Below are 25,210 nucleotides of genomic sequence, written 5' to 3'. Positions count from 1 at the left end.
GAGGTGCGGCGATTCTGAACTTCTCAAGATTTCTCATTGTCAGTGCTGGTTTCATTACTCCCGAGTTGAGCGTCGCGCTTCTCAGCCCAAGAATCGGTTCATCGATGTTCCGCCTTATTATACAAAACTATAATTTCTATTCGAACACGTAACGAGGCTCGGACAGACGGTGTGCCAAATTCGTCAGTTTATTGTTCATTATTTATTTATGTTTGGCTTGTATCAACTTTCCTGTACGCTGCTTCGATTTTTTTCTCTCTCTTATACATATTAAAAGAACCCTGACGGTCTGGTCACCGCGAGTATATCGGCAGCAACGCGAATCACGTACACCGACGAACACTTACCCATGACAACGCAAACGATAGGTAGAGGGGAAATAGAATTGTAAAAACGAAAAGAAAATCGAAGAAAAGTTATCGATTCAAAAATCACCGTGAGGTGATAATAATCGGGACAAGAAAATCAGATTGACACAGTCATCGTCGTCGTCATCATCGGTATCCAGTCACGTGTTACCTAGTCGAAACGTCGGCGGTACCTACGTCACAAGTCAAGGACAACGGTCGTGCAAAAAATTGAGAAGCTCCAGCGCGACTGCCTGCCGTTCAACAAGTGTGCAGGTAAGGCGGGCTTTACATCGGCTGTTGCATGTAAGTCAAGCAGGTGGTGGCGTCGTTTTGCGAAAAGTTACGAGAGCGGGCGGTACGCAAGCTAATTCAACAAGTTAGTTATCGAAGGCGATTTAACTTGTTTCCCCAACCACTCCCAATTATCCCTTGCTCTTCAAATTCTTTGATGTGTGCGTATTCTACTTTCGCCCTGGGAAGTACACGGGTGATATTACTTAACTCCGGTACGTTCAAATTTCATCACATTTCCAATCAAGGTATAACTAGCTGTTACGCTCCGTGTCATGTCTCTTAACGTACGAAAAAATTACAACACGTTCAACCACTACACAGAAATGACGGGTTGACACGTGCAAGGCAGATGACAGAAAATTGCTGCTATCAAGTGCCAATGCCAGTGTAGTCGCTTATCTCTCAATAAATTGTAGACCTTATACTGCATACTGTAATCAACTGCAAGCATGTAGTATAATACGTAATTATTCGAACTGGAATCATTTCGTGATCTTAAAACCGTTACCAATGTTACTATGTGTATGACGGTGAGTTATAGTTGCAGACCACAGGGAAGGGATATCTTATATATGTAATTTTTATAAATTAAAAAAAAATTTCATTGCGACGTCGCTCAGATCTGTGAAAAATCTGTGCAAAATTTCAAGTTCCTACGTCAACTTAAACATGTACTTCTAAGCTCCGTAACTTTTAAATGTAGAATACATGTAGTTTTTATACCAAGTTATTTCGTTTTGTATGAGTTTGGTATAAATTAAGGGACCGATTTGAAACTTGGCAGAGTTGTTGCTTATAGTAATAGGAACAAACCCTGTTCAAGATTTCATCATTATCGTTCCCTTATATACACTACCGGCCAATAGTTTTGTCGAAATTCTTGCTGCACTGAAAATTAGATAACGGACTCAAAAATAAAGATAATCAAACGTTCCAAGTGGCGTTTTAAAGATAACAAATTTACCTTCATTTTGCTTTTTTAGACAATACCCTACTATTTTTTTTTTTTTTTTTGCCCCGGTACACATTTTTGAACGTGGCCGTTATTGCGGCTATTTTTTAGCCACCGGAAATTATTTTGAATTCTTTCTGTTCAGAAATGTTTTAACGTAGCATGATTATTACTTTACGTAATCAAGGCATGTCATATCTCATTATCGCAAAAAAATGAATAGTTCGATAAATAAGGTTTGGACGGCGCAAGTGCCTCGCTTTATCGGAATATTTCTTTTATTCTCTCTGTTCGTATCCACGCACCTCTTTACCGCGAAATTTCACGTAAAATCAGGAGCGCGAATTAGCACGGAAAGAGAGAGAGAGAGAGTGTGTGTGAGCGAGTAAAATGTTACTCCGAGAAGCGTAATTCAATCCAGACATGACATCCGACTCTCCATGCAGAGTTTGAGAGTAATTTGATGCGCGGACATTCAAGTTCAGCCCTCACCGGAGTCGAGTAATAATTAGGCAAAAACGGCAAGGACGTAAGAACGTTGGGTGTACGTGTGTTGCATACGACGATACTGTATTAATTCACTTGCCTGTGAAGGTCCTTAACTTATTTATGGTCATTTAACATTGAACTTTAATCTGACTGAAAAACCTTGGTTGCCACGATCACGCATACAGATTGAATTAACGATATGATTGTTATTGCTATATTATGATACGGGGATTTCAATTTCAACGTACAGTATACGTATCATCGTCAATCGTGCGTATTATCTATCATCGCCTTACGTCCGGAACTTTATCTCCAACCATACAGGAGACCACTCGAGTCGATATCTATCAAAGAGTGATCATGTAAAATCAATCTCGATCACGGCGCACGTATAGATGATGTATACGTAAATGCATACATATACGTAAATCTAAGCCACAGGTACAACCTGGGCGCAGGTAAATTTTTACGGACGCACAACTTCTTTGACAACCTCAGACGTGGCAGCAGCAGCAGCAACTATTTCTAGAGCAGCACACAAATATTATACATTTGAATAAAAGATGAAGGAGAAGTGGAAGAGAAGAACTTCTATGCCACCCCCCCCCCCCCCCCCCCCCCCCCTCGACCCACTCTTTCTCATTGTCAGCGATGTGAAAGAAACCGTTTCAAAGATCACGAAATCGAAGTTGGTTTATACGCTAATGTAAAGATGTAATATTTTTAATAACCCCTATTTTTCCACTTAACCATTGTCTGAAACTCACAATCAGTAAACCGTGTAATTTAAGCAAAACGTAGTTAAATTTTGGAAACTCGGCTAAATTGTGTCTCAATTTTTTACCCTCATTTTAACCCTGCAGGGCTGGAGTTACCTTTTTCATTAGGAGATAAACTTATTTCGCCGATCACGGTTGAAAGAATATATATTAGATAATGATCAATTTTCGAAACCTCGTATCATCTATTCCAAAAGTAATACACAGAAGGATATTAACGAGTTCATCGTCGGTTATTCCATGGTTTTGCAGAGCCTCGAATCAACAGCGTACCCGGCTACCGTTAAATTTCGCAGTATTTTTTTCGATTGGTAGCGAACCTTGACAGTTTGACACCGACGCGGGAGAGGGAGAAAAGATTCGGCTGCGCTAGCAACGTTACCGCTAAAATTCTTACACGCTATAGTCAGCGAATTTTGCAATCTCATCGCGGCGTGGCGTACATCACTCGCGTTATTATAGTTAAATTGTTCACAATAACATCATCGCGCTTCGCAAGTGCCTGCGAATATTGCCCGAGGAGTACATTTCTGCACATATAAGATGCGCTCAACGCTACGAAGGTATTGCAAAACCTCTACATCGACACATAATTGCGAAATTTTTTGCCTCTTAACGTTCGAACGAATAGGCATTCGATTTAAATTTCTTTAAAAGAATCAAACCGACCGAAAAGAAAAGACATCGAATGGAAATTCTACGTTGCATTGTTACGCGAAGTAATGCGTCGTTTTATTTTTCCTCGGTCATCCTTCACTTTTACGTATGTCTAATGTTTTCCGAACTTGCTCGAGGCTAGACAGAATTGCGTTTAGAGCTTATCGTTTGAATAGCCAACGTGTCGTCGTGTTATATAATGATTGTGTAAAAAAAAAAATTACCCGCGCTCGTGGCAAAAACGACGAATTCAAGAACAGCGCGTCTTCAGTCCTTGAATATTTCGCCTAAAGTATAAGAGTTATACGGTCCCGGTCTGAGAAAATAAAACCACCTGTGTGTGGATGATGAATCGATTAATTAATACACGTGTCGTTGCGTGATCGCGATTCGAGCATTCCTGCGTAACGCAACACCGATAACAATAGCGAAATTATGCCTTCGCAATTACGCGGTTCTCCTCCTCTTATCCCTGCAGTGACTTACTTTCGCCCCCAATGCATCGCTAAGGCTATGTTCGCCTCCATGTTCGCAATCGTATCGTCGGCCAGCCAGTCAGTCAATCGGACGTAGCAATTACGATAGGTATAGACAAAGGCACGCGTGTCCTGAATAACGCCACGATGGGACACAGTTCACGGGGCTGAAGTTGGTACCTTTACCGTATCGTAACGTTGAACGAAAAATGACTGTTTTGCACCTTTGGAATAACTCGAGAAATTTCATTTACAAAGTCTGAGTTTGTTCATGCTTTATTAACGGTATCCAAAATTTCATGTAATCCTCTAAAGTTGCAAGATAACGAGTTTTTCTAAAGATGCATCATTACAGTAACGTTGCAAACCTCAGTCTGATCAAAGTTCACGGTAGCACAAACCGTAAGGCGCGTATCGTTCGTTGCTTTTGTCCGATGAAAAATTATAATATTCTCGCTTCCAAAAAACGGAATCAATCCCAACATCGGTACTTGACCGACTCCTCTTCCTGATAGCTACCGACACGTTCTATCGTTAACGGAAAACTTGCACCTTTTTTTTTCTCTTGTCATTTTATTTCTAATATTCTCTAATATTTTTTTCACCCCCAGCCCGAAAGTTGCTCGGTCTCGTTATTTTCTCATTCAGCCACTTCCGAAACAGTCCCTCTCCCTCGCAGACAGTATCGGTTTTTTCGCCGTTGTTGCATTTCCTTTCGACTTTAGGCGACGTGGACGCGGATTTCCCGTCCCTGTGGGACGAATATTCCGTGTCATTATCATATTGCCCGAATAGATGTCCTGTACTCTGCTACAAATGTGTGACATTTCTTGAGATATGTATTAACGCCTCGGTGCAACGGAGCGACGATGTGAATTCAAATTAACCACACTACCGCGTGGACATTTCCTCTCGACGGTTGAAAAATTTTGCAAAAGGTGGACAGATTTTGGTGGATAAAGGTGACGTGAATAAGGAAATACTGACTTAAACTTTGGCCTACTTCTTGATGCTCGAAAATATCCCCTCGCTTTCGCTGTATAAAAAGTAGGAGCATAAAGCCGCGTTTATCGAGAACATCGCCATCATGCACTGCGTGTTGAAGTCTTCCCAGTCGATTACACCCATGGTTGGGAGTAAAGAAATAAGAGAATATCGTTTCTCGCCGTACGAAACTTTAACTGGATAATTTTATTTACCAAATATTAATGTCTGCACGTATTAAAATTTTTTACGAGTCGTAACCTTTTTCCGTGTTGTTGCAAAATAAAATCGAATCTTGTATAACAGACAATTGACGCTCAACGCTTGGCAAAATTCAGCTTGAAGACGATTGAGCGAATCCGCGGAGATGCTTCAAAAATTAACAACAATTTTCTTATAGTTGCGAAATCGTTGCGTTTCAATTACCGAGGGGCAAATGGTTACAATTTATTCAGAGTATTCTGACGATCGCGACGATGGCCTGTCTTTTATACTTTTTTCTGGCTGATAGCTTGATGTTTCACTTATTGCCAGTTGAATTATTCGCATATGATGCATATTAAAAAGATGTGGGCTTCTTTTGATATTTGTGATTGATTAAATTGAAGTTGATCTTACTGCGTAGCGACGAAGGAAAAGTACGCTTGAGGTTCGTGCTCTCATGTCGGCAATCAAGGTTTTTTCAAGTTGTTTTGCTCACGTTGCGCTTATCATGCTTACGAAAACGTATACAGGTGTATACATGTACGAGCAAAAATTGAACGATTTCAACGTCATCGACGCGAATCGACGTTATAGGTACATGTATGGATGTGTTTCTCATCAATCACATTGTGACCGGATCGTATGATTTTGTCTTTGCTCTCTCGTCATTCCCACCACCTGGCACCCGACTATGGAAGAAAAAATTTCGAAAACTGATATCGATTTCTACTACGTTTGCACTCGTTTGTACCTCGGATACACTTGTACTTTATACTTGTGCTTCGATTCCTCGTTATTAACGAAATAAAAGGAAAATGGAAGAAGAAGAAGAAGATGTATCCAAAGCGATCGGAATAAGAACGAAGCAAAAACGTGGCCGACTCTGTCTCTGATACCCATCATAACTAATTCGCGTGCACAGCAAGTCATCGTTTATTTAGTCGTTGTATTTTCACCCGAAAGGTGAAACAGGTATATCTTTGTGCACATAGTATACTTTCACAGGAATGCGTCCGAACAGCGTGCAGGAATAACGTGACTCGTGAATACAACTGTACGTTGAACGAAACGGCATTTCTACTATCCTCGGCTATACTAGACGGCTTGAAATCGGGCGGTGACGTCGACGGCGTCAAGGAAGACCGTTTACATACATTCGTAAATATTAAACGCGGACGTAAACGCACACGTACGCTAGCCAGGGCGAAAAACGTCACGGTCACCGTGTCGCAGTGCTTCCGCTTATATATTGCTGTTGAAGAAATTTAACGAGAGAGAGAGAGAGAGTCGAGTCGATTTACTGCGGTCGTACTCAACGTCAGTTACGTCCCAACGACGGCTTCGGCGGGTTGCTGCGGTTGCGGCTCGAATTCACTGCATTCTATCTCGTTTAATTTATCCCCGCAAAGTATAGAAAAATTTATCTTTTACCGTTGTATGTTGCAAAGTGATTGGTTATTTGTTACTCGTTGAAACTGCATCGTACGTTACAGATACTTTTATAATTTGAAAACATATCGATTTTTTTTTGTTTTTTTTTTTTTTTTTTTTTTTTTTTTTGTCGACGTCAAATATGGATTTACCGGTAAGTTTTATATACGTTTAACGCGATATGTTTCAATAATGTAATATGTTATTATTATCATATTCTCCCTGGGCGATAAAGACAATTACGATTAGGATTAGATGTAACTTGTATAAATAATCCCGTCGTGCAAGGTTGAATAAGAATGAATTCTCAGATCTGTGTACAATGAAATATGTTAACGGACAAGGCTGGCAACTGATGGCGAATCTTATCCCAAACGAATGACACGCTCGGTAATGTCGGTCATCAAAATATCACTGACGTTATTCCGATTTATTATTCAGTTTATTTGTCAAATTATACGACTATCAATATTATTGGTATCATTCATCAAGGTTCACTTTTTCATTCCAACAGCTTAACACAGAATGTTGTCTAATTCAGTGATTTTTCTCCGCACATGGTATACAAATTGTTTTTCATCCGCTATAGCAATTCATTAATATAACGATGATGATAACGATACCAGTAACAATGATAATAATATAAGTAATAATCATCGTCTCGCGGCAGAATTTCAGACACAATACGCAACGCGTGCACTGATTAGGGTACTGGTAGTAACAATAATCATAATCATAACCGGTTGTCACAGATAAACGGATTTGAAATCGTCAAGTCATGCTGCTGTAACGGCTAATACATTCTGAATCGTTTTATGTATTATCTTTTTGTTTATTCTTTGCCAACTCATGCGGGATTTCGGAATCAAGGGTTACATTATCTAATCCTTGTACGCTCAGACTTTATCGTGACCTGCAGTAATTCTCATGCAAATTGATGTGAGCGTGGTATGAGACTCGAGAATATCCGACAGAATTATTACCCAATGGATTGGGGCGGGAATTGAATTATTTTATCGTTAGTTAGGGATTCCCAATTTTTATTAATTTTTTTTTTCTATCATACTGGACTTGAGCAGAAGATTTTATTGCGACTAAAATCGCGCAACGGAATTATATATTCATCTACGGCTGTTGGAATATTTTTGTCCTTAGAATCCGCGCCTGGTTCTTCGGTACCTCAAATTTGACTCTTAGCTAATTCCCATAATAATGAGCATGACAAACATACCGAAATTCGGGATATTATACCACTTATCCTCCCTGAGATGTTGTATATCTGAGTGGAAAAAAATTTTTAAATCGAAGTCGTTCAACTATTCGGTAAGCGCAAGTTTTATTTCGTACACGCTGTAACTCTGACAATAAATCCCGCGTCCGTCGATGGAAGACAAAATTTCGTTTCAATTCAGGATAACTAACGCGAATAAGGTGTATTATATAAATGGCTCACGCCTATGTGTGATACAAACTGGTATGAGGATGCCTGTATAGATATTACACTTATTGTCAGGTATGTCTGGAAAAGCGATAAAATTAAGTAGCCTCGGGTGATTATTCGTCGACACGGGTATTGCACACGAGCTTACATCCGTTCACGTACGCAGGTATATCTCCGTAATCAGTCTCTGGGTAAAATTGTGAGTAAACACGTACGTATGTATGTGCGGGGGATATCATTATGCGCTAAGGAGACAGACAGTCGTACTACTTCACGTGTGCAAATCACTCTTAAAGAGCTAGCTAGCTGTGCTTCGAACGTCGCTTCGCATCGGATTCGCAGTATCGTGCAAAGAAGTCGGTATAGTGAATCAGCGTTGAGTTTCGATGTAGTGGGTGTTTCTCTTTTTCTTCGTTAAATTTCATCTTTTTTATTTTATTTTTGTCCTTCAATTTTTCCGCCTTCGAACTCGCAATTCCGACTTCGCATATTTTATTCGCTACTTCTTCTCCCCGCGCTGGTGGTAAACTACGTAAAACGATTTAATTAATCCATTTTAATGACGCATGTCGAATCCGTTAAACGTAAATTATACATGCATGCTAAAAAACGATGCCGTATTAATGTACGCTGCATGTTTATGCGGTTTGTCGCGATTACATAACGTCGGGAATGAAAAGTATGCGGCTCGTGGTGTTTCCAGAGAATGAAAATTTCGATTTCTCGTTCTCCTATCCCTCCGGACATGACTTTTGATAGAAAAAAAAAACATTCTCGCGAAGAGGGAGCTCTGTAGCGAAAAATTTAAGGACACGGGGACCGTATTTCAAATTAAGATAAACAAAATTTCATTGAATAATTTTTTTCATTCTCTTTATTCCTAATTTCTCATTTTTCATAAAAAATTCTAAACAATTTTGAGTTGAATATTTTTTTTTGCGACTAAAAGTTGCTTGTAAATTGTTGCGAACAATTGGAAATTTTTATTTTTTTTTCTCCCAATTCCAAATACAATCCTCACGGTGTCATATTTTTAGCTACAGAGCTCCCTCTTCGCGAGGATGTTTTATTTCATCCAAACTCTGAAGTTTTGAGGAGATATTATTATTATTATTATTTTTTTTTTTCCGAAACACCCTAACGTGGCCGCTCGGAATTGGGGATATTTTAACCGAAATATTCGCGTTCCTTTGCACTTCTTTTTCCTACATCCGCAGCGGAGCATTATTACCAGAACGAAATACAAACCTAACCCGTTGTCCAATCTTTAGAGAAACACGTACAAGAAATTGACTAAGGAAACACATAAAACTGTGATCGACGAAATTTACCTCAAATTTACATTCGTTGTAATCGGTTTTTTTTTTTTTTTAATCTTTCTGTTCTCAAAGACTGCCGACGCCTCTCAGCCAAAAGCAATCAGGATGGGGGATTCGCCAGTATTCGAAAATGGAGAGGGAAGCGAAGTAGTTGTCGAGCCCTTGTTTAGCACCTTCGACATCGTGCTCCTGGGTGCCCTTCTACTGGCAGCCGTTTGGTGGTACATGCGATCCAACAGGCAGGATGTCGAGGAGACGTTGACAACGAAGTCATACTCGATTCAGTAAGTACACGACAATATGACGATCGTTATTATATGTACGAATTACGCAGTATAATAATCACTTTTCTGACGCGATTCGCAGCAAGCGAGTTAAACGCAATAATTTTTTCATTTTCGGACTACTTAATTACCCACAATTAATAATAAAGAGGTGAAGGAAAGTTTTTTTTAACGATATTACGCTGCGAATATTATAAATAGATAGAAAAAATTTCCGCTGCACATCAGGATCCTTGTTCGTTACGTACCAACCTATCTTGTGTTTCCATACAGGCTATTTTTCGATTTTACTCGTTCTTTCCGCGGTTCGGATGTATCAACACGCGTTTGAGATAGCGTGTGAAATATGATACTTTTTTCCCCTACTTCCTGTGTCGTGATGACTATAATTTTGTCTTTGCCCTGTCATCCAACTCTTGATTGCACGCGATCATATAATTGTTTGATGATGAATTAATTTTGACAAAAAGTATATACGGAAGTGTGCGAGTAAAAAAAATTACGCAAATTTCAATCTTCAGACCGACGTCTTTCGCTACCGCGCCACCAGCCGAAAATTCATTTATCAAAAAACTGCAGGCTTCGGGACGAAGTCTTGTCGTATTTTACGGAAGTCAGACCGGAACTGGAGAAGAATTTGCGGGTCGTATCGCCAAAGAGGGGATACGCTACCAGCTAAAAGGGATGGTCGCCGACCCGGAGGAATGCGAAATGGTAAATGTGCATATTTTTAAAGAGAAGAAAAAAATATTAAGTAAAGAAATAAACAAATATATACATAAATTACTCCGCATACCTGAAACCTGTTATAATATATTCATCTATATTTAATCGTATACACTGGAAATAGCTGTATCATACTCGTCGGCACTTACATATAGAATTTTAGACTTTTTTACATATATCTATATGTAATGCCAGGTTGGTCAAGTTTCCAATAGCCATTTTAAAATAATCTAGTGGCCTACACACAGTAGTAGATAGCGGGCTAATCGTAAGCATGACTAGGCTGTTTAATACGCAACGGCAGAATCACGTAGGCAACTTCAATGTGTACATATGTCCATACGTACATGCATGCATGCATACGCATATGAGTGTGCGTGCCATGAGCACTCACACGTATCGTATGTGTACACGACTTGTCGTTCGACGCGCTATCCAAGTAAATAAAAGAGAAATAAATCCAACCACACGAAGATGCGGAAAAGATACCGCAAATTTTCTAACCCACTATTAACTTTTGTATTCCATACATTTTTTCGCAAAAAATTAACGTGCTGAATTTCGAAGGAATGTTTACGTAACAACATCTACTACATGGGATAAATTATATTCCCTCGAGTAGGCGTTTGTCGGGACGAGCAATTACTGTCTGTAACATCAAAGTCAACCGTCTACAAACAAGTTTGCGTGTTTCAGAATTGTACATGTTATGTTGGCATTAGGGATCTTGATACAGATTGGTATGTACTTATATACGGGGAATTTCATGCGAACTCGACCAAAGTCTGACCCTCACCATTTCTGATTTTGATGAAAAATTTGTCCGCCATTGTTCCAATTCTGATATAGTACACTGAACTGTTTCAGATTTTTTGTTCGCTTGTTCGATTATTTATAAATATTTAAAGTGATTTTGATAAGGATCTCTTTTAAAACTTTTCTATTGACAACAATAATTGAAAATGCTTAAGAGAAATGGAAAAAAGAATCGGCCCGGTATTGAAATGTTTCGAAAACAAATGCAGTTTATAAGAGTTATTTTAGAATTTTGAAAAAGACTTTTTTTCAAAATCACTCTCATTATTCATAAATAATTAATCAGCGGGATAAAAAATCTGAACAAATTTGGGTACTGCTTCAGAATTGAGACAATTGCAGACAATTCTTAAACGTAATCAAAAATGGGGAGGGTGATCGGACGTTGGTTGGGTTTGCATGGAATTCCCCGTATGATGTGATTCCTGTATCGCGGGCACACAACGGAAATTGCGGAAAGAATGATTGATAATCTGTGTCCGTAAACTTCTATTCTTTGTCGGTGTGAATTCGCAAATGTACGATAATTGCGTCTGCTTATCGCGAGAATTATGTCGAATGTCAAACCCTGTACGTACGTTTTCAATTTCGTTACTTTTAATATGCTTTTCAGGAAGAGTTGGTCAATCTTAAGAATATCTCCAACAGCCTTGCGGTATTCTGCATGGCAACTTACGGAGAGGGTGATCCAACCGATAACGCCATGGAGTTCGTCAATTGGCTGAAAAATGGCGACGATGACCTCACCGGTCTCAATTACGCGGTGAGTTACTTCTCATCTTTCATCCTCCTCTCACACCTCTTTATCCAATTCTCCTGCAATCCTGCAAAAGATTCAAGACGTTTAAAATTCACTAAAAACGGTTTCGCATTATTTCATTGCTATCTACCCGCGGTGTTGTTAATTACGAGTTGAAAGTGGTAAAAAATGATCCAACGATTCGAAATTAGAATCGAAGGGATTTCGATGATGGCGCCATCTGCCGCGTTTAAAACGGCTGCGCGCGCATCTTCGATTATCGTCTACCGGAGTGTCAATTAAAGTGAATCCCGCCGACGTTTTTCGCCTGCCGCCTCAGTTTCTAACCTCAATTCAAACACCACGTTTCGAACGTCGCCGTATATCTCTGCACGGTTTAGGCGCCGTGAAAGAAATAATTTAGCGATAATCGTAATTGAATGAATACATACATTATAGTTTTAAGATTGTTTCGGTCGGCCAACAGCGAACATTACGACCGTTACGTAAAATCAGATCCATTCCACGTGACTTATAAATATTATTATTATTATTATTAACATTACGATTGTCAGACATAGACGGCAAGTTACAGCAATATTTTTTCCCCTCTTTTTGCCTTCTGGTGTTTACTTTTTTCGTTTCATCTTTATCTTTTACTATGCATCTGATTTGGCACGGAGCACGTGTACTTTTCTAATCACAGAACGGACAATGATTTGAAACGATGAAAAGCACCGTCATAAATTATACGAATTCTTTTTTGTATGAATATCATTCGCAGTAATGAACATTACGAAATGCGCGAATGTCACACTACGCGGAAAGTTTTTCCGTATTTTCGTACAGTCCTCTGTCATCCACACTGGCGCTACATGGTGTCGGTCTGATGCACTAAAATTGCCGGGAATATTTGAGGTCTGTTTTTCCTTCTGCTACAAATGTTTTTTTCTTTTTACTCATTTTGTTTGCATTCAAACTACATCTAACAATAAGTTGTGTACTTCAATTCCCAGAATTCGAAAATTCCGAATCTCAATCAACAGTACTCAATTTTCTTAAATTGAAACAAAAAAAAAATAAATAAAAATTCCTCAATGATTTTAGCTATCAATTTGGTAAAAAATTGTAATCCAATCTTGGAAAAGATTAATTTAATATGGAATTTATTTTATTTGCAAATTGAGGTGACACTTTGTATAAAAAAGAAAATTACAACCGATAAGCTATGTCCATATATTAGTTGAAATAATTGTTTTCAGGTATTTGGCCTTGGAAACAAGACTTATGAGCATTACAACGAGGTAGCTATATACATTGATCACAGACTAGAGCAGCTTGGAGCTACTCGGGTCTTTGAACTCGGTCTGGGAGACGACGATGCTAAGTAAGTGGTATTATTGTTTATTTTTCTCAACCATTTCATGATCTTATTCGATTGATTAACATTGTTTGAATCGTGTAAAATCGTTTTATAACTATCACCCAACTCATTATCGGTATGAAAATATGGCCTACGTGCGTTTCGAGTGAGCATATTTAATCGTCTCAGTGAATTACACCGCCGGCTGTTTGCTTCTTACGCACAATATCACCTCTCATGACCTCTTGTTCCTGAATGATTCATAGAGTCTAATTAATTCCCGTAATTGAGGAAGTACGTTATCTCTTGTTATTTGTTTTGTTTTTCGTATTTGTTTCAACAGCTTGCATATTTTAAATAATTTAGCACTGTTTTTCCAAATACATAACTGCTGTCCAGCCAATTAGAAATCCTCGTTCAGACTTTTTCTCCCTTTCATCTCCTTATGTAACCAAAAACCGGATGTGTCTTTTTCTTATTCTCAGTATTGAAGACGACTTTATAACATGGAAGGACAAGTTCTGGCCAGCCGTTTGCAAACACTTTGACATCGTTGCCACAGGCGAAGATGTTAGTATTCGTCAATACAAGCTAACTGAACACATAGAGTTGAAACCTGAGCGTATTTACACCGGTGAGATCGCCCGTCTCCACTCCTTCCAAAACCAAAGGCCGTAAGTCTTCAGTTGTATATTTTTCTCTGAACATCGTACATTTGATTCACACAATTCCACTCTGAACGTGTTTGCTCTTTTGCAGGCCATTTGACGCAAAGAATCCATACTTGGCACCGGTGAAAGTAAACAGAGAATTACATGGACCGAAATCGGAACGTTCTTGCATGCACATAGAGTTTGATATCGAAGGATCCAAGATGCGCTACGAGGCTGGAGATCATTTAGCCGTTTATCCCGTAAATGATTCGAATCTGGTTGAAAAAATCGGCGAGAAATGCGGCGTTGACCTGGACACTATCATAACTCTGACAAATACGGACGGTAAGATAAAAAAGAAGCTGGCAGCAAAATTGTGGCGTTTCGAACGTCACGGTTCACTCTTTCACGATTTTATTAATTTGATTTTCTTGTTTCAGAGGAGTCAAGCAAGAAGCATCCCTTCCCTTGTCCCTGTACATATCGCACTGCTCTTACTCATTATTTGGACATAACAAGTAATCCTAGAACTCACGTAATCAAAGAACTGGCTGATTATGCTAGTGACCCGGCGGACAAAGAGAAACTGAAGCTGATGGCATCTACTAGCGCAGAAGGGAAAGCACTCTTCAATCAATGGGTTATTCAAGACAATAGAAACATTGTTCATATATTGGAAGATATTCCAAGCCTGAAACCAGCACTAGATCATCTCTGCGAATTGCTGCCTCGACTCCAGTGTCGTTACTATTCTATTTCTTCTTCACCCAAGGTAATCTTTGAGAAGAATACCATCCCGTTCTGGTTTAAAAGATCTCTGGGTTGCACGGTTTCGTTGATCGTAATATCCTATTTTTTAGTTCCATCCAACGACTGTTCATATCACAGCCGTTGTGGTAGAGTACAAGACATCTACTGGACGATTGAACAAAGGTGTAACGACCACTTGGTTAAAGCAAAAACATCCGTCAGATCCGCCAGCTCTTGTTCCAATTTTCGTCCGTAAATCACAGTTCAGGCTTCCAACTCGACCGTCTACTCCAATCATAATGATTGGTCCTGGAACGGGATTAGCACCATTCCGTGGTTTCATACAGGAACGGGATCACGCCAGAAAAGAAGGTATGTGGATAGTTGCAAAGAATATGATAAAACATGATTCATTCTCACGGATCTGTGTATCGTTACAGTCTTTTACACGCGAAAAAACGTGATTCTTATTGACCATCGTGTTCCAGGCAAAGAGGTTGGGGACACGATTCTATACTTTGGATGCCGCAGACGCGAGGAGGATTACCTTTACCAGGACGAATTGGACGAGTACGTCAAGAGCGGGACTCTAAAATTACACGTCGCTTTCAGCCGAGAGCAAGCGCAGAAAGAGTACGTCACGCATCTGCTGGAGCGAAACAAGGAGGAATTGTGGAATGTCATCGGTGAAAATAATGGCCATATCTACATATGCGGGTAAGTTGTACTTTTTCTCACATTTGATTTTGGCCAATCGTTTTCACAAATCACTAACGACACCATTCATCTTTCTGTATTTCAGTGACGCACGTAACATGGCTCGTGACGTACACAACATTCTTATCAAAGTTGTGATGGAGAAAGGGAAGATGACTGAAATGGAAGCGACCGCGTACATCAAGAAGATGGACACGCAAAAGCGTTACTCAAGCGACGTATGGAGTTGAATGGTCATTTTCATATTGATTAATATGAAGAAACAAATAATCCACGTGTCAATGTATATTACTTTTCAATTAACTGCATCTCATTCTCATTCTCTTTCTCCTTTATACCAAACCATTCGGAATACAGCCTATCTGTTATCGCCATATTTTTATTATTCTATTCATTCATAATCGACTCATAAGTAACATAACAGTTTCATCACTAAGAATACGCGACATGGAACGATTCGCAATGCACAATGTTTGAATCGTCAAACATAATACTTCATAAAATTTCACTGTTAAATTTGATATAATTGGATCAGATAAATCACCCCACAAGAACAAAGATCAATGTTTCAGAACGACAGCCTCACCTCTTTGCGGTTAATGAAAAAGTAAAATTGACACTGTGACATGGTAAATATCGGTATATAGAACCTCATTGTCAGATTGACCATATATGAACAATATCTTTATATATTATTAAAGACGTCAAAGAAAATTTAGTCCAATTTAATTTTAATTGTAATTTTGAATACTATAAATTAATTAATCACACGTGCATCATATTTTGTTCTTAATTTTAGGAACAAGGATGCAGAGGAAAATGATAGGTTTCAAACAATTTGTAGCAATACTGTAACATAAAATATGGTTAGAAATTTAAAAAAAAAAATTATGTATGTAGAAATCATATTTGTAAATTAATATTCGGGTGATCGAAGTATGCATTATTTGTCATACTAATCTATTAGTTACATTATCTGTATTCTATTTTGACCAATAACTATGAATACCGGAAAAGTATTTGCAGCAATTGGTGGCATTTTACGCATGTTAAAAAATTTAATAACTGTAAAAATTTTGGTATATTATAAAGTGCATGTTATATCGTGTAAAGATGGATTGCATGAAAGTAAAGAATAAAAATGTTGCAAAGATTTGTCATAATAGTAATCGAATTTATCGTTTCTATGTCCCTTACTATTCTACTCCTTGCTATAGTTAAAGGGTTATGTGATTGTTTTAAAATTGCAAAGACGACAATTGCAATACCGATCTTGGCTTTTTATTAGAAAAAACGCTCTTTTACAATTATTACGACTTACGATACGACTTACATGATATCTAACAAGATAGTTACGGTGGATTAATTCAGGTTTTACAATAGAAGTGAAACTAATGCACAAAACGTCGATCAACTTTTTTCTGTATCACCATAAGAGGATCTGTTTTATGAATGTAGTATTTCATATTACGTAGTAACACCTTTGGAATCAAACAACATTTGGTACGAATACTTTGATCGAACACTGCCCTAAATGAGAAAAAAAAGTGTACGTACATGTACCCCAAATTTCTTCGTAAATCAGAAATGAGGATAGGTGAAAATTATATATCAATGAGTCTAGCGAGTCGAACTTTCTCGGGAGAAGTTCTGAGGTGCTTGGAATACAACAGGCCTATCGGTACAGTCAGCAATAAATAGAACTATGTGATATTTATTGATTATGCCGCACAGGAACTTTCGGTCTGCAATTAAAAAAACAAAAATAAAAGAAAGTAAGCGGATGATAATACTGCAATGCTGCAGTGGAAAAATAGATTGAAGCAGTTAGTTTTAAATTTTATGCACTTTTAAAATGGCAGTTCTTTTTGATCTACAAGGATGCTGCTAGTATTAGTAACGGATTAATCAGGTTTCAATAGCCAATTAACTGATCACCCGCGACAATGAATTAGCTAAATGATTGGGTATATTAATGAATCGGCCGGCAGTCAATTAAAATCGGTGGTGATAACTTATAAATTTTTATTCGATACTTTTTAGAAACTTAGACATCTAATGGATCATTGTTTTCAACTCATGGTGCTGTTGAATTCGAAATTGAGTCATGTTTGAGCGTTCAAGAATTTGAACATGGAGCAACGACGAGTACAGTAATTTCTCTTGACCATTGACGCAAACGGTATATGAATGATATGGAATGATGATTGAGGCGATGTCGTGAAAGTCAGCCAAAGAAGAAAGAACTGTATTCCCTCGTTGCTCTCCGCTAAATGCATTAGTTTATAATAACTAAGTTTCTTTACTCGTAGTACCTTCTTCGCACGAGTTGATTATTAAGAGTTAGCAAAGGGAGCTGCTCAAAAAAAAAAATCTATATATACAGAGAAAAAAAGACGAAGCCAAAACTAAATACGAAACTAAGATGAAATGATTATTGTATTGCATATGTATAATATAAAACAAACAAAAATGCTTTTCTCAGTTAAATAAGGCATGCATTCGATTTTTCAACCTAATATATGATCAAAACTCCTTCATTGGCATGTACGCCGACAATTGACATGATTATTCTAGTTGAGATGAATGATACAAACAATGACGTTTCATTGAAAATTTAAGGTGTTTCAGGATAAAATGCTTTGTGATGCAGCAGCCTAATACAGTATTTGATTGTAAATATAAATGGCAATTAGAGTATATATGTATGTGTGTGTGTGTGTGTATATATAAGGCATAACGTAGTTGAGAAATTATAAACCGAAACTAGAAGCATTTCGAATATAATGGAAGTGAACATATCTGGACACTAAACATCAATATATGTATGCATGGTAGAAACACATGAGACAGTTTATTAATGATATATTTAAACCTAAGGAGTTATTATTTTTGGTACAGCTCTGACATGTCTCGGAGAGAAGCAGTTAGAAGGTTAAAAAGAAAAATAATCGTAAATTTCCTCTTTGAAACATTTCAAACACGAGTAGCAGATATCTGTTAATATGTACGTCTATCATATTATTGTTAGATCACAGTCAATTTTATATTCAAAAACAAAATTATAAAATAAAATTATTACGATAAATAAATAATTTAGTCGCAGACATTCAAACAATGTATAATCTGCTGTTGCATACATGCTAAACACCGGTAAGTCAGTCACACATCAGGCAAACGATATTTACGAATGTGACATACCAAATTCACGACAAACTTTCACTGGTTTGGATTCATAATTAGTCGTGTTTTTTAAAGACCGGTTACTTTCAAAACTTTACCAAAAATAATAACAGTACGTAGGATAAAAGCAAAACAATTCGCTGTAGTAATGGTCCACGCCCTAAAGCTTATTAAGTACACTAAACGCAATAGACAGTCGTTCGTCTTTGCCAGCGGCACAACGCTTCATTACCAAATCAGTCTTTGAAAATCATTCATTGTAAAATGCTACCTGCAGAGACACACTATATATAAAGTTGAACAAGATATTACGTTTCCTATTTGACGAATATTTTGAAAATTCGAAAAAGGACAGGGATAATATCATTTGGCACAGAGTATATTCGTTATAAAATACTCTCCCACTATGACTTATTGTTAGCCTATCTGTATTTGTGTATCGTAATGTTATTATCGCTTGTGAAGACATTAATAATAATTTTAAAAAAAATAGAAAAAAGAAAAAACAAAAAAGGTTCAACATTTTTAATCGCTTATTGTAAAATAACTTGAACAATATACGTAGATTGTGCGGTGTGCATGACAATATCGATCATCCAGCACCCCGACATGGGCTTGCGAGTTTGTCAGAGTATAAAACACTGTACATAGTTACGGGCAACTTGACTGATTTGCTCGTGTTCAAAATTTACATGAGAAATTTCTAGCGCTGATAAATCGCACATCGCAATGATTTTTCAACAAACGTGATTCAAGGTAGATTCAACCTTCTCACCATCAAATGTAATCCAGACACAGGTATTTCTTTTTTCAGAAACGTCAGTCTATGTGCCGAATAATAAAATTTCTTTGACACGCCAAACTGAGGATGATCGAATATGAAATACAGCGTACAACGTACTTTGTTCTTCGTTTTTCTTTTCTCATCCAAGGAACAATAGGTAATGTAAATCTATGAGCTATTTTCTTAAAATTTACCACTTTATGTTTTAAATGTTGATTTATTAGGACGTGGGGAGACAACTTAATAGTTTATATTTTTAAGATAATTGTTGTTGTTGTTGTTTTTTTTTTTTTAGAGATTAGGACGTCGCGGCTACTACTACAGTCGGCGATACGTCAGGTTCTCCGGCGCCGTCCGCCACTGTTGAATCAACGACTTTTTTAACCTTTATAGACTCTGCACTAGCATCGGTCGAACTCTCGGGTTCTCTCTTCTGCGACGACATGTCCTTATTCGTTTTTACCTCAGCTGATACGCTGCTGCATGCTTCGTTTACCCCATTCGTGTGTATTTTTTTATTTTCATCTTCCGTAACCGTTTCCCCATTCTGTGTCGTACCGTTCGTTTTGTTCGCATCCGTCGTCGGTTCCTCCTGACTCTTTGCACCTTCTTTTTTGAGTTCTTTGTTTTCTTCTTCTTCTACATCCACATCCTTAGTCACAGTTTCTTTCTTTGCCTCAGCAACGATGCTTGTTTCAGCCTTAATTGCATCTTTGCTATTACTTTCCGTCTCTTTCATTGAGTTAGCCACAGTTTCCTCAACTTTGGATTCAGTCTTTTTTACAGCATCTGAACTGTCTTTGTTCTCAACTGCCACGTTTTGATCATCAGTCTTGGACGGCTCCTCAGTCTTTGCCATTCCATTTTCTTTAACCACATCCTTAGCTACTGTTTGATCCGACTTTAGAGCAGATTCCTCGTTCGCTTTTAATACTTTGCTGGTTTGAATGTCGGTTTTCTCTGTTTCTGCTGCCATGCTTTCTATCTTCGCATCACTTTTCACTGTTTCCTTCGTTAACGGTACGTCGACTTTAACGTGAGTTTCTTCAACTGCGGGTTTCGATTCCATTTCGGATTTCTCAGTCTCTATGCCCAACTTGTTATTTAAAATTTCACAACTTTCTTCAGAACCTTCGGTCTTAATCTCTTTAACATCATCGGAAATTTTTGTAGGAGTTTCATCCGGCTTTCTTGAGGCAGACAGTTCGGTTGATTCGTTGACCGCCTTGCTATTTGTCTCAGTTATGATAGAATCAGATTTCTCCTCAGAAAGTTCGACTTTTTTCTCCAAGAGTTCAGTTTTCTGACTATCAGTGAGTGTAGTTCTATCGGCCTCGTCTGCGTTATTCTTTTCTAGAGTTTTTTCTTCACTTTTCTTGCTACTTTCTTTATCAATAGTTTCGCAGATCCCTTTAGATTTGTCATCATCTTTGCTTACTTTCAAGGTACCTTTTTCACTTTCAACTACCTCGACCTTTTCCTCCTTCTTTTCTTCTACAGGCTTAGCATCAGAACCAGATTCATCAATTTGTTTTACAACTTCAGGTTTTCCATCAGTCTCCATGGCTTCGTCTTTTTCCACAGTAGTCACAGACACTGTAGCTTCCACATCAGTGTTCTTCTTTCCTTCAATTTCATTTGTTTCCTTTTCTCCCTTCTTTTCCTCCTTCTCCTCCCTTTTAGCATCCTCTGACTCAACTTTTGACTCATTCTCTTTTTCACTGACATCAGTCATTTCAACATCACCAGATATTTCCATCCTTTCTTCGGCTGTCGGCTTTGCTATAGACTCCTTCTTGTCAATTTCCGGCGTGTCCAACTTTTGGCGCTTAGCTGCACTCTCGAATGACAAGTCCAAAAATGACGTCGCAGTTCTAAACTCCATCTTCTCCTCCGCACTCAATGGAGCATTGCCTTCACGAATCATGAGGATTGAATAAAGTCCAGCTTCCTTGGCAGCTTTGGCTTCTACAAAAAAATAAACGGTAACAGGAAGGAAATTTAAGATGCCGGTAATACAGTATAAAAGAGTGCATGCAGACACATGAAATATGCAAACCTTGGACAATATCGGTGAGGAAAATGACGTCACTGGCCTCAGACTTTACCTGATCCAGAATATTTTTATAGCTGGTAGCCTCTTGTTTCATTCCAACTCCAGTATCAAAATGGCCACTGAAATACTAAGGGAAAACAAAAGAATAAAAAGAGCTCAACAAATACTGGACGGACGTATTTTTAACGAAAAATTTTATCGTGATGATCACTTTATACCTCAAGCAGATCCCCGCATTGGCTGTGTCCAAAAAGCAGTTTCTGTGCCTCGACACTTCCACTTGAATAAATGTAAACCTTCTTTCCGGAAATTTTCCAAGCTTTGAGACATTCCGGAACATCCTCGTATACACTGGATCAAAATTATGCTAATAAATTCAGAACTCAAAGGATGTGAAAAAATAAATATGCAAATTATTGTAGAGTAAGAGAAAAATGTTTTGACACTGGTTTCTGGTTTTTGATGTGCAAAGAATCCGATCATCGTTTTATTTGGAACGGAATGTGATACTGAAAGTTGAGTAGCTAGCATAATTCAGTGTGTCGATTGCGTGAAATTTTTCTTCACCAAAGTTTCATACAACTTTCAAGTTGACACTGGTGTGCTAAGAATTGGCCCAATAAATAAATCATCAATAATTTCACACCAAAAATCAACCACTGATAAGAAGGTGCATATATTCAAAATTTTCAATAATTCAAGTGCCAAATTGAGGACAGACGTATCGCGAGTCAAAGAAGAGGGGAGACTACCTTTAAAACAGTATAGCCAGGTTTTAAAATACCAAAGGCAATTAGTATTAAATAATCAGTCATTAGCAATTTCACAATATCGCTCAAAACCTAATAAGAAATACACATGTTGAATTAACTCACTGTCCCTTGACATTGCCAGAGTCATAGGCTTCGCGCCACATATGACCCTGCAATTGCTTCAGGGCCCCAGTTTTTCGATCTCCATCCATTTGCCACAAAATATTCTTAACAACTGATTCCTTTTCTTCATCAGTGGTAGAACCAGTAATGGCCACAAGGCCTTCAATCTTGTCTTCTTCATCTTTCTTAGCCTGAAATTTTTGGGACGTAATAGCATGTTCAACAAAACAAAAATGAAAAAAAAAAAAAAGAAAGAAAATAAATATGCCGGTTCTTCCTATCGAGTTTCACATATTATTGACACTGTTGTATTTCTTTCAGTGTTAACAACTGTAAAAAAATTTTAACGATCGCAGACAGGGAAAAAAATTTCAAATCGTTCTTTGCGCACATTTTGATTTGTGAATACATACTGAAATATTGATTCTACATCTGGGTGTTACTGGAAATACTTGATAACCAGCATTTTCAATCTACTTCACTAGGCGATCCCAGTAATGTATCTCTTTGATTTTAAACCGTTAAATATCACAAAGAGAAAGAAACAAATCTGTAATATACATACTATAGTTTTCTTTAGTAAATTTAATCAGCTAATGATATATGGTGTTTTCCCTTGTGCAAAAATAAGCGGTAATATATTTATATAGGGAATACACGAGTGAAAATAAAAATTCTCTACAGTTTCAGACCAAATCTGAGTGAGGTGCAAAAATGTTATACGAACAATATTATATTGTTGAAGAAAATGTAAAATGTAAACTTGATTCCGAGTTTTGAGTCTTGGGGTCTCTACATTGTCTTCAAGCTTTAGGAAACAGGGTAAAATCTGGGACAAAGGACTTACTCAGGTCAAAAGAAGGAGGCTGACAGCTAGACTAGCCGTTCCCTTATTATTTCCATTGGATAGACTTGGGGGTATTTGTATATTTTTATATTTCTGAGTGTATGTATACTGCCTCCACAAGATCCTTGGCACGACTTTACATACTCTATAATAACTATTTGCCCTTAACTTTCGTAAATCATTATTGTTTAAGAGTAATTTGTTACACATCTCATCAAGCTAATGCAGATAAAAAGAAGACCTGGGCAGCTTGACGCAATTCACTTTGGAAGCAATGGTTTGCCTCGCAGAACTTTATGGTATGGTATTGTATGGTTTGGATTCGGTGTGTATGGGGGGGAGTTTGTACAGAAGAAGATAACATTTCTACATAATAAAAAAAAAAAAAAAAAATGGTTTGAACAATGTACCTTAGTGTACGACTGATGAAAAGAAACAATAGGAATTATTTTTGAATATTAGATGGCTAATATTATATTATTGGAATTATTACGTAAAGTAGATGTAATCAAACAAGAATCCTGACATTACGACGAGCATTAAGAAGGAATATACGACAATAACAGTAACTGTAAAGATGAGATTAATATTCACCTGTTCCTTGAGTTTTTCTAAATCACGTTTAAACTCTTCCTCCTCCCATTTAGCGTCGATGTATTTTTTAACGTTCTCTCGGATGTAAGGGAATAGTGTCTCCTGCAGAAATGAATGGAGACACAGCGTTGAATAAACGGTGAATAAAGGACGATGCAGCAGGAGAAAACATTTACAATAGAAGCGGCGCCGGCAGTAACGGCGGGCGGGGGGCCGGGGGAATAAAGAGGAAGGGAGAAAAACCGAGCTGAGCAATGTGAAAAATGCGATTTGTATGAAAAACGAGACATCAAAATGATGATAAAAGAAAAAAGGTACGCGTGACGAGTGGGGAAGCATCTGATTGGAATTAGCGAAAAAATTTTCACGCGATATTCGCAACGAGAGCCATCAGAGAGCGAGAGCGCCGTTGATGCCGGCAAAACTGGCTACTTTGGCACATGGAAGGATATAAATGGACGATTGTTTGCAAATTTATAATATCGCGATGCTGTCCGTGATAAACCCGCACGACTCTTGAAACGCATTTGTGAAATAATTGTAGCGTAGTATCAGAGCAACGATTGGTAGATAAAAGAAATGTGAAAGCCGGGCGAGATTATCTGACGGCCATGCTTTGGGGAGCTGAGAGTAGAGGAGAGACGGTGTCTCTTTGTTACCTTAACAAAAGTTATGCTCGTTGTTGTTCCCTCGATATCAACTATGATAACGTTCTGCTTCAGCAAGGACTCTTCCTGATCCTGACTACGCTTTTCCCCGGCCATTTCGACGCGTTTAATTCGTATTCAGAGCCCGTGTGAAATAACGTTATATTAATCCCCTTGTCCGTTGCGCGCGATGCGTCTTGCGTATCGTTCTCGTTGGACCGGCGAATGAATTCTGGCGGACAGAGAGCGATCGGTGTGCGTGTGTTAAAACTTCCCCCTGCTAGAGCACACGGGCGAATTTCTTCCTCTGTGTCCCTGCGCGTATGTATGTGTGTATGTGTTTATATATGTACGTATCTACGTATTCGTTAGAGCGGTTGTGTACTTCTCGCTCGAGTCGAACCGCACGAACCACCCCGCAGCAACCAACTGACGATCACCGCCGCCGACGACGTCTGACAAAGTAGCAACCGAAGGCTGCTACGCGACGCGGACAGGGCGAGAAAAATCACGAAAAATTCACCGCGAAAATATCCACCCTTGAGTAGCGGTTATTTATGCGCGAAAGAAAAATCTCCTGTACTATGCGAGCAATCGAAGGAAAGACCGCGCCGTGCGTATTGCTTAAATTGATTCGCCGATAACAAACGAGTTCTTTGAATCGTTGCACGCTCTCTGTGTGTGAGTACGCGAACGGTCCATCCCCCGAAATGTTACTCCGCGAGAAAGTAGTCCCGCAACGACCTGCCTCCGCTTCTTCTCTTTCGCCACTCGCAAATTACGGGCAACGAGTACGATAA

At 38.4% G+C, this 25,210-nt stretch overlaps 2 protein-coding genes across 5 annotated transcripts; one reads left to right on the top strand and one right to left on the bottom strand.

The window, feature by feature from the left end:
• Positions 1-51: 51 nt before the first annotated feature.
• LOC107224035 (NADPH--cytochrome P450 reductase) lies at positions 52-16,598 on the top strand. Of its 4 annotated transcripts, none has more exons than XM_046736129.1 (11): positions 52-623; positions 9,449-9,660; positions 10,182-10,374; positions 11,816-11,965; positions 13,204-13,328; positions 13,790-13,978; positions 14,064-14,302; positions 14,398-14,729; positions 14,818-15,079; positions 15,196-15,424; positions 15,510-16,598. In XM_046736129.1, exons 2-11 carry the CDS (start codon positions 9,482-9,484, stop codon positions 15,652-15,654), a joined length of 2,043 nt encoding a protein of 680 aa, XP_046592085.1. In that variant the 5' UTR covers positions 52-623; positions 9,449-9,481; the 3' UTR covers positions 15,655-16,598. The 4 variants fall into 4 exon arrangements, with proteins under 4 accessions (XP_046592085.1, XP_015519427.1, XP_046592086.1 ...); XM_015663941.2 differs by lacking the exon at positions 52-623 and adding an exon at positions 6,744-6,770; XM_046736130.1 differs by lacking the exon at positions 52-623 and adding an exon at positions 8,306-8,413.
• On the bottom strand, positions 15,731-25,121 carry LOC107224043 (enolase-phosphatase E1). Its single transcript, XM_015663954.2, has 6 exons — positions 24,423-25,121; positions 23,764-23,865; positions 22,323-22,513; positions 21,666-21,798; positions 21,451-21,574; positions 15,731-21,359 (listed from the first exon to the last, which is right to left on the bottom strand). Exons 1-6 carry the CDS (start codon positions 24,525-24,527, stop codon positions 19,690-19,692), a joined length of 2,325 nt encoding a protein of 774 aa, XP_015519440.1. The 5' UTR covers positions 24,528-25,121; the 3' UTR covers positions 15,731-19,689.
• Positions 25,122-25,210: the final 89 nt, after the last annotated feature.

Source organism: Neodiprion lecontei, chromosome 4, assembly GCF_021901455.1.
Source record: "Neodiprion lecontei isolate iyNeoLeco1 chromosome 4, iyNeoLeco1.1, whole genome shotgun sequence".
NCBI lineage: Eukaryota > Metazoa > Arthropoda > Insecta > Hymenoptera > Diprionidae > Neodiprion > Neodiprion lecontei.
Note: the sequence above shows the minus strand (reverse complement) of the source record. Positions and strands in the feature narration are given on the sequence as shown.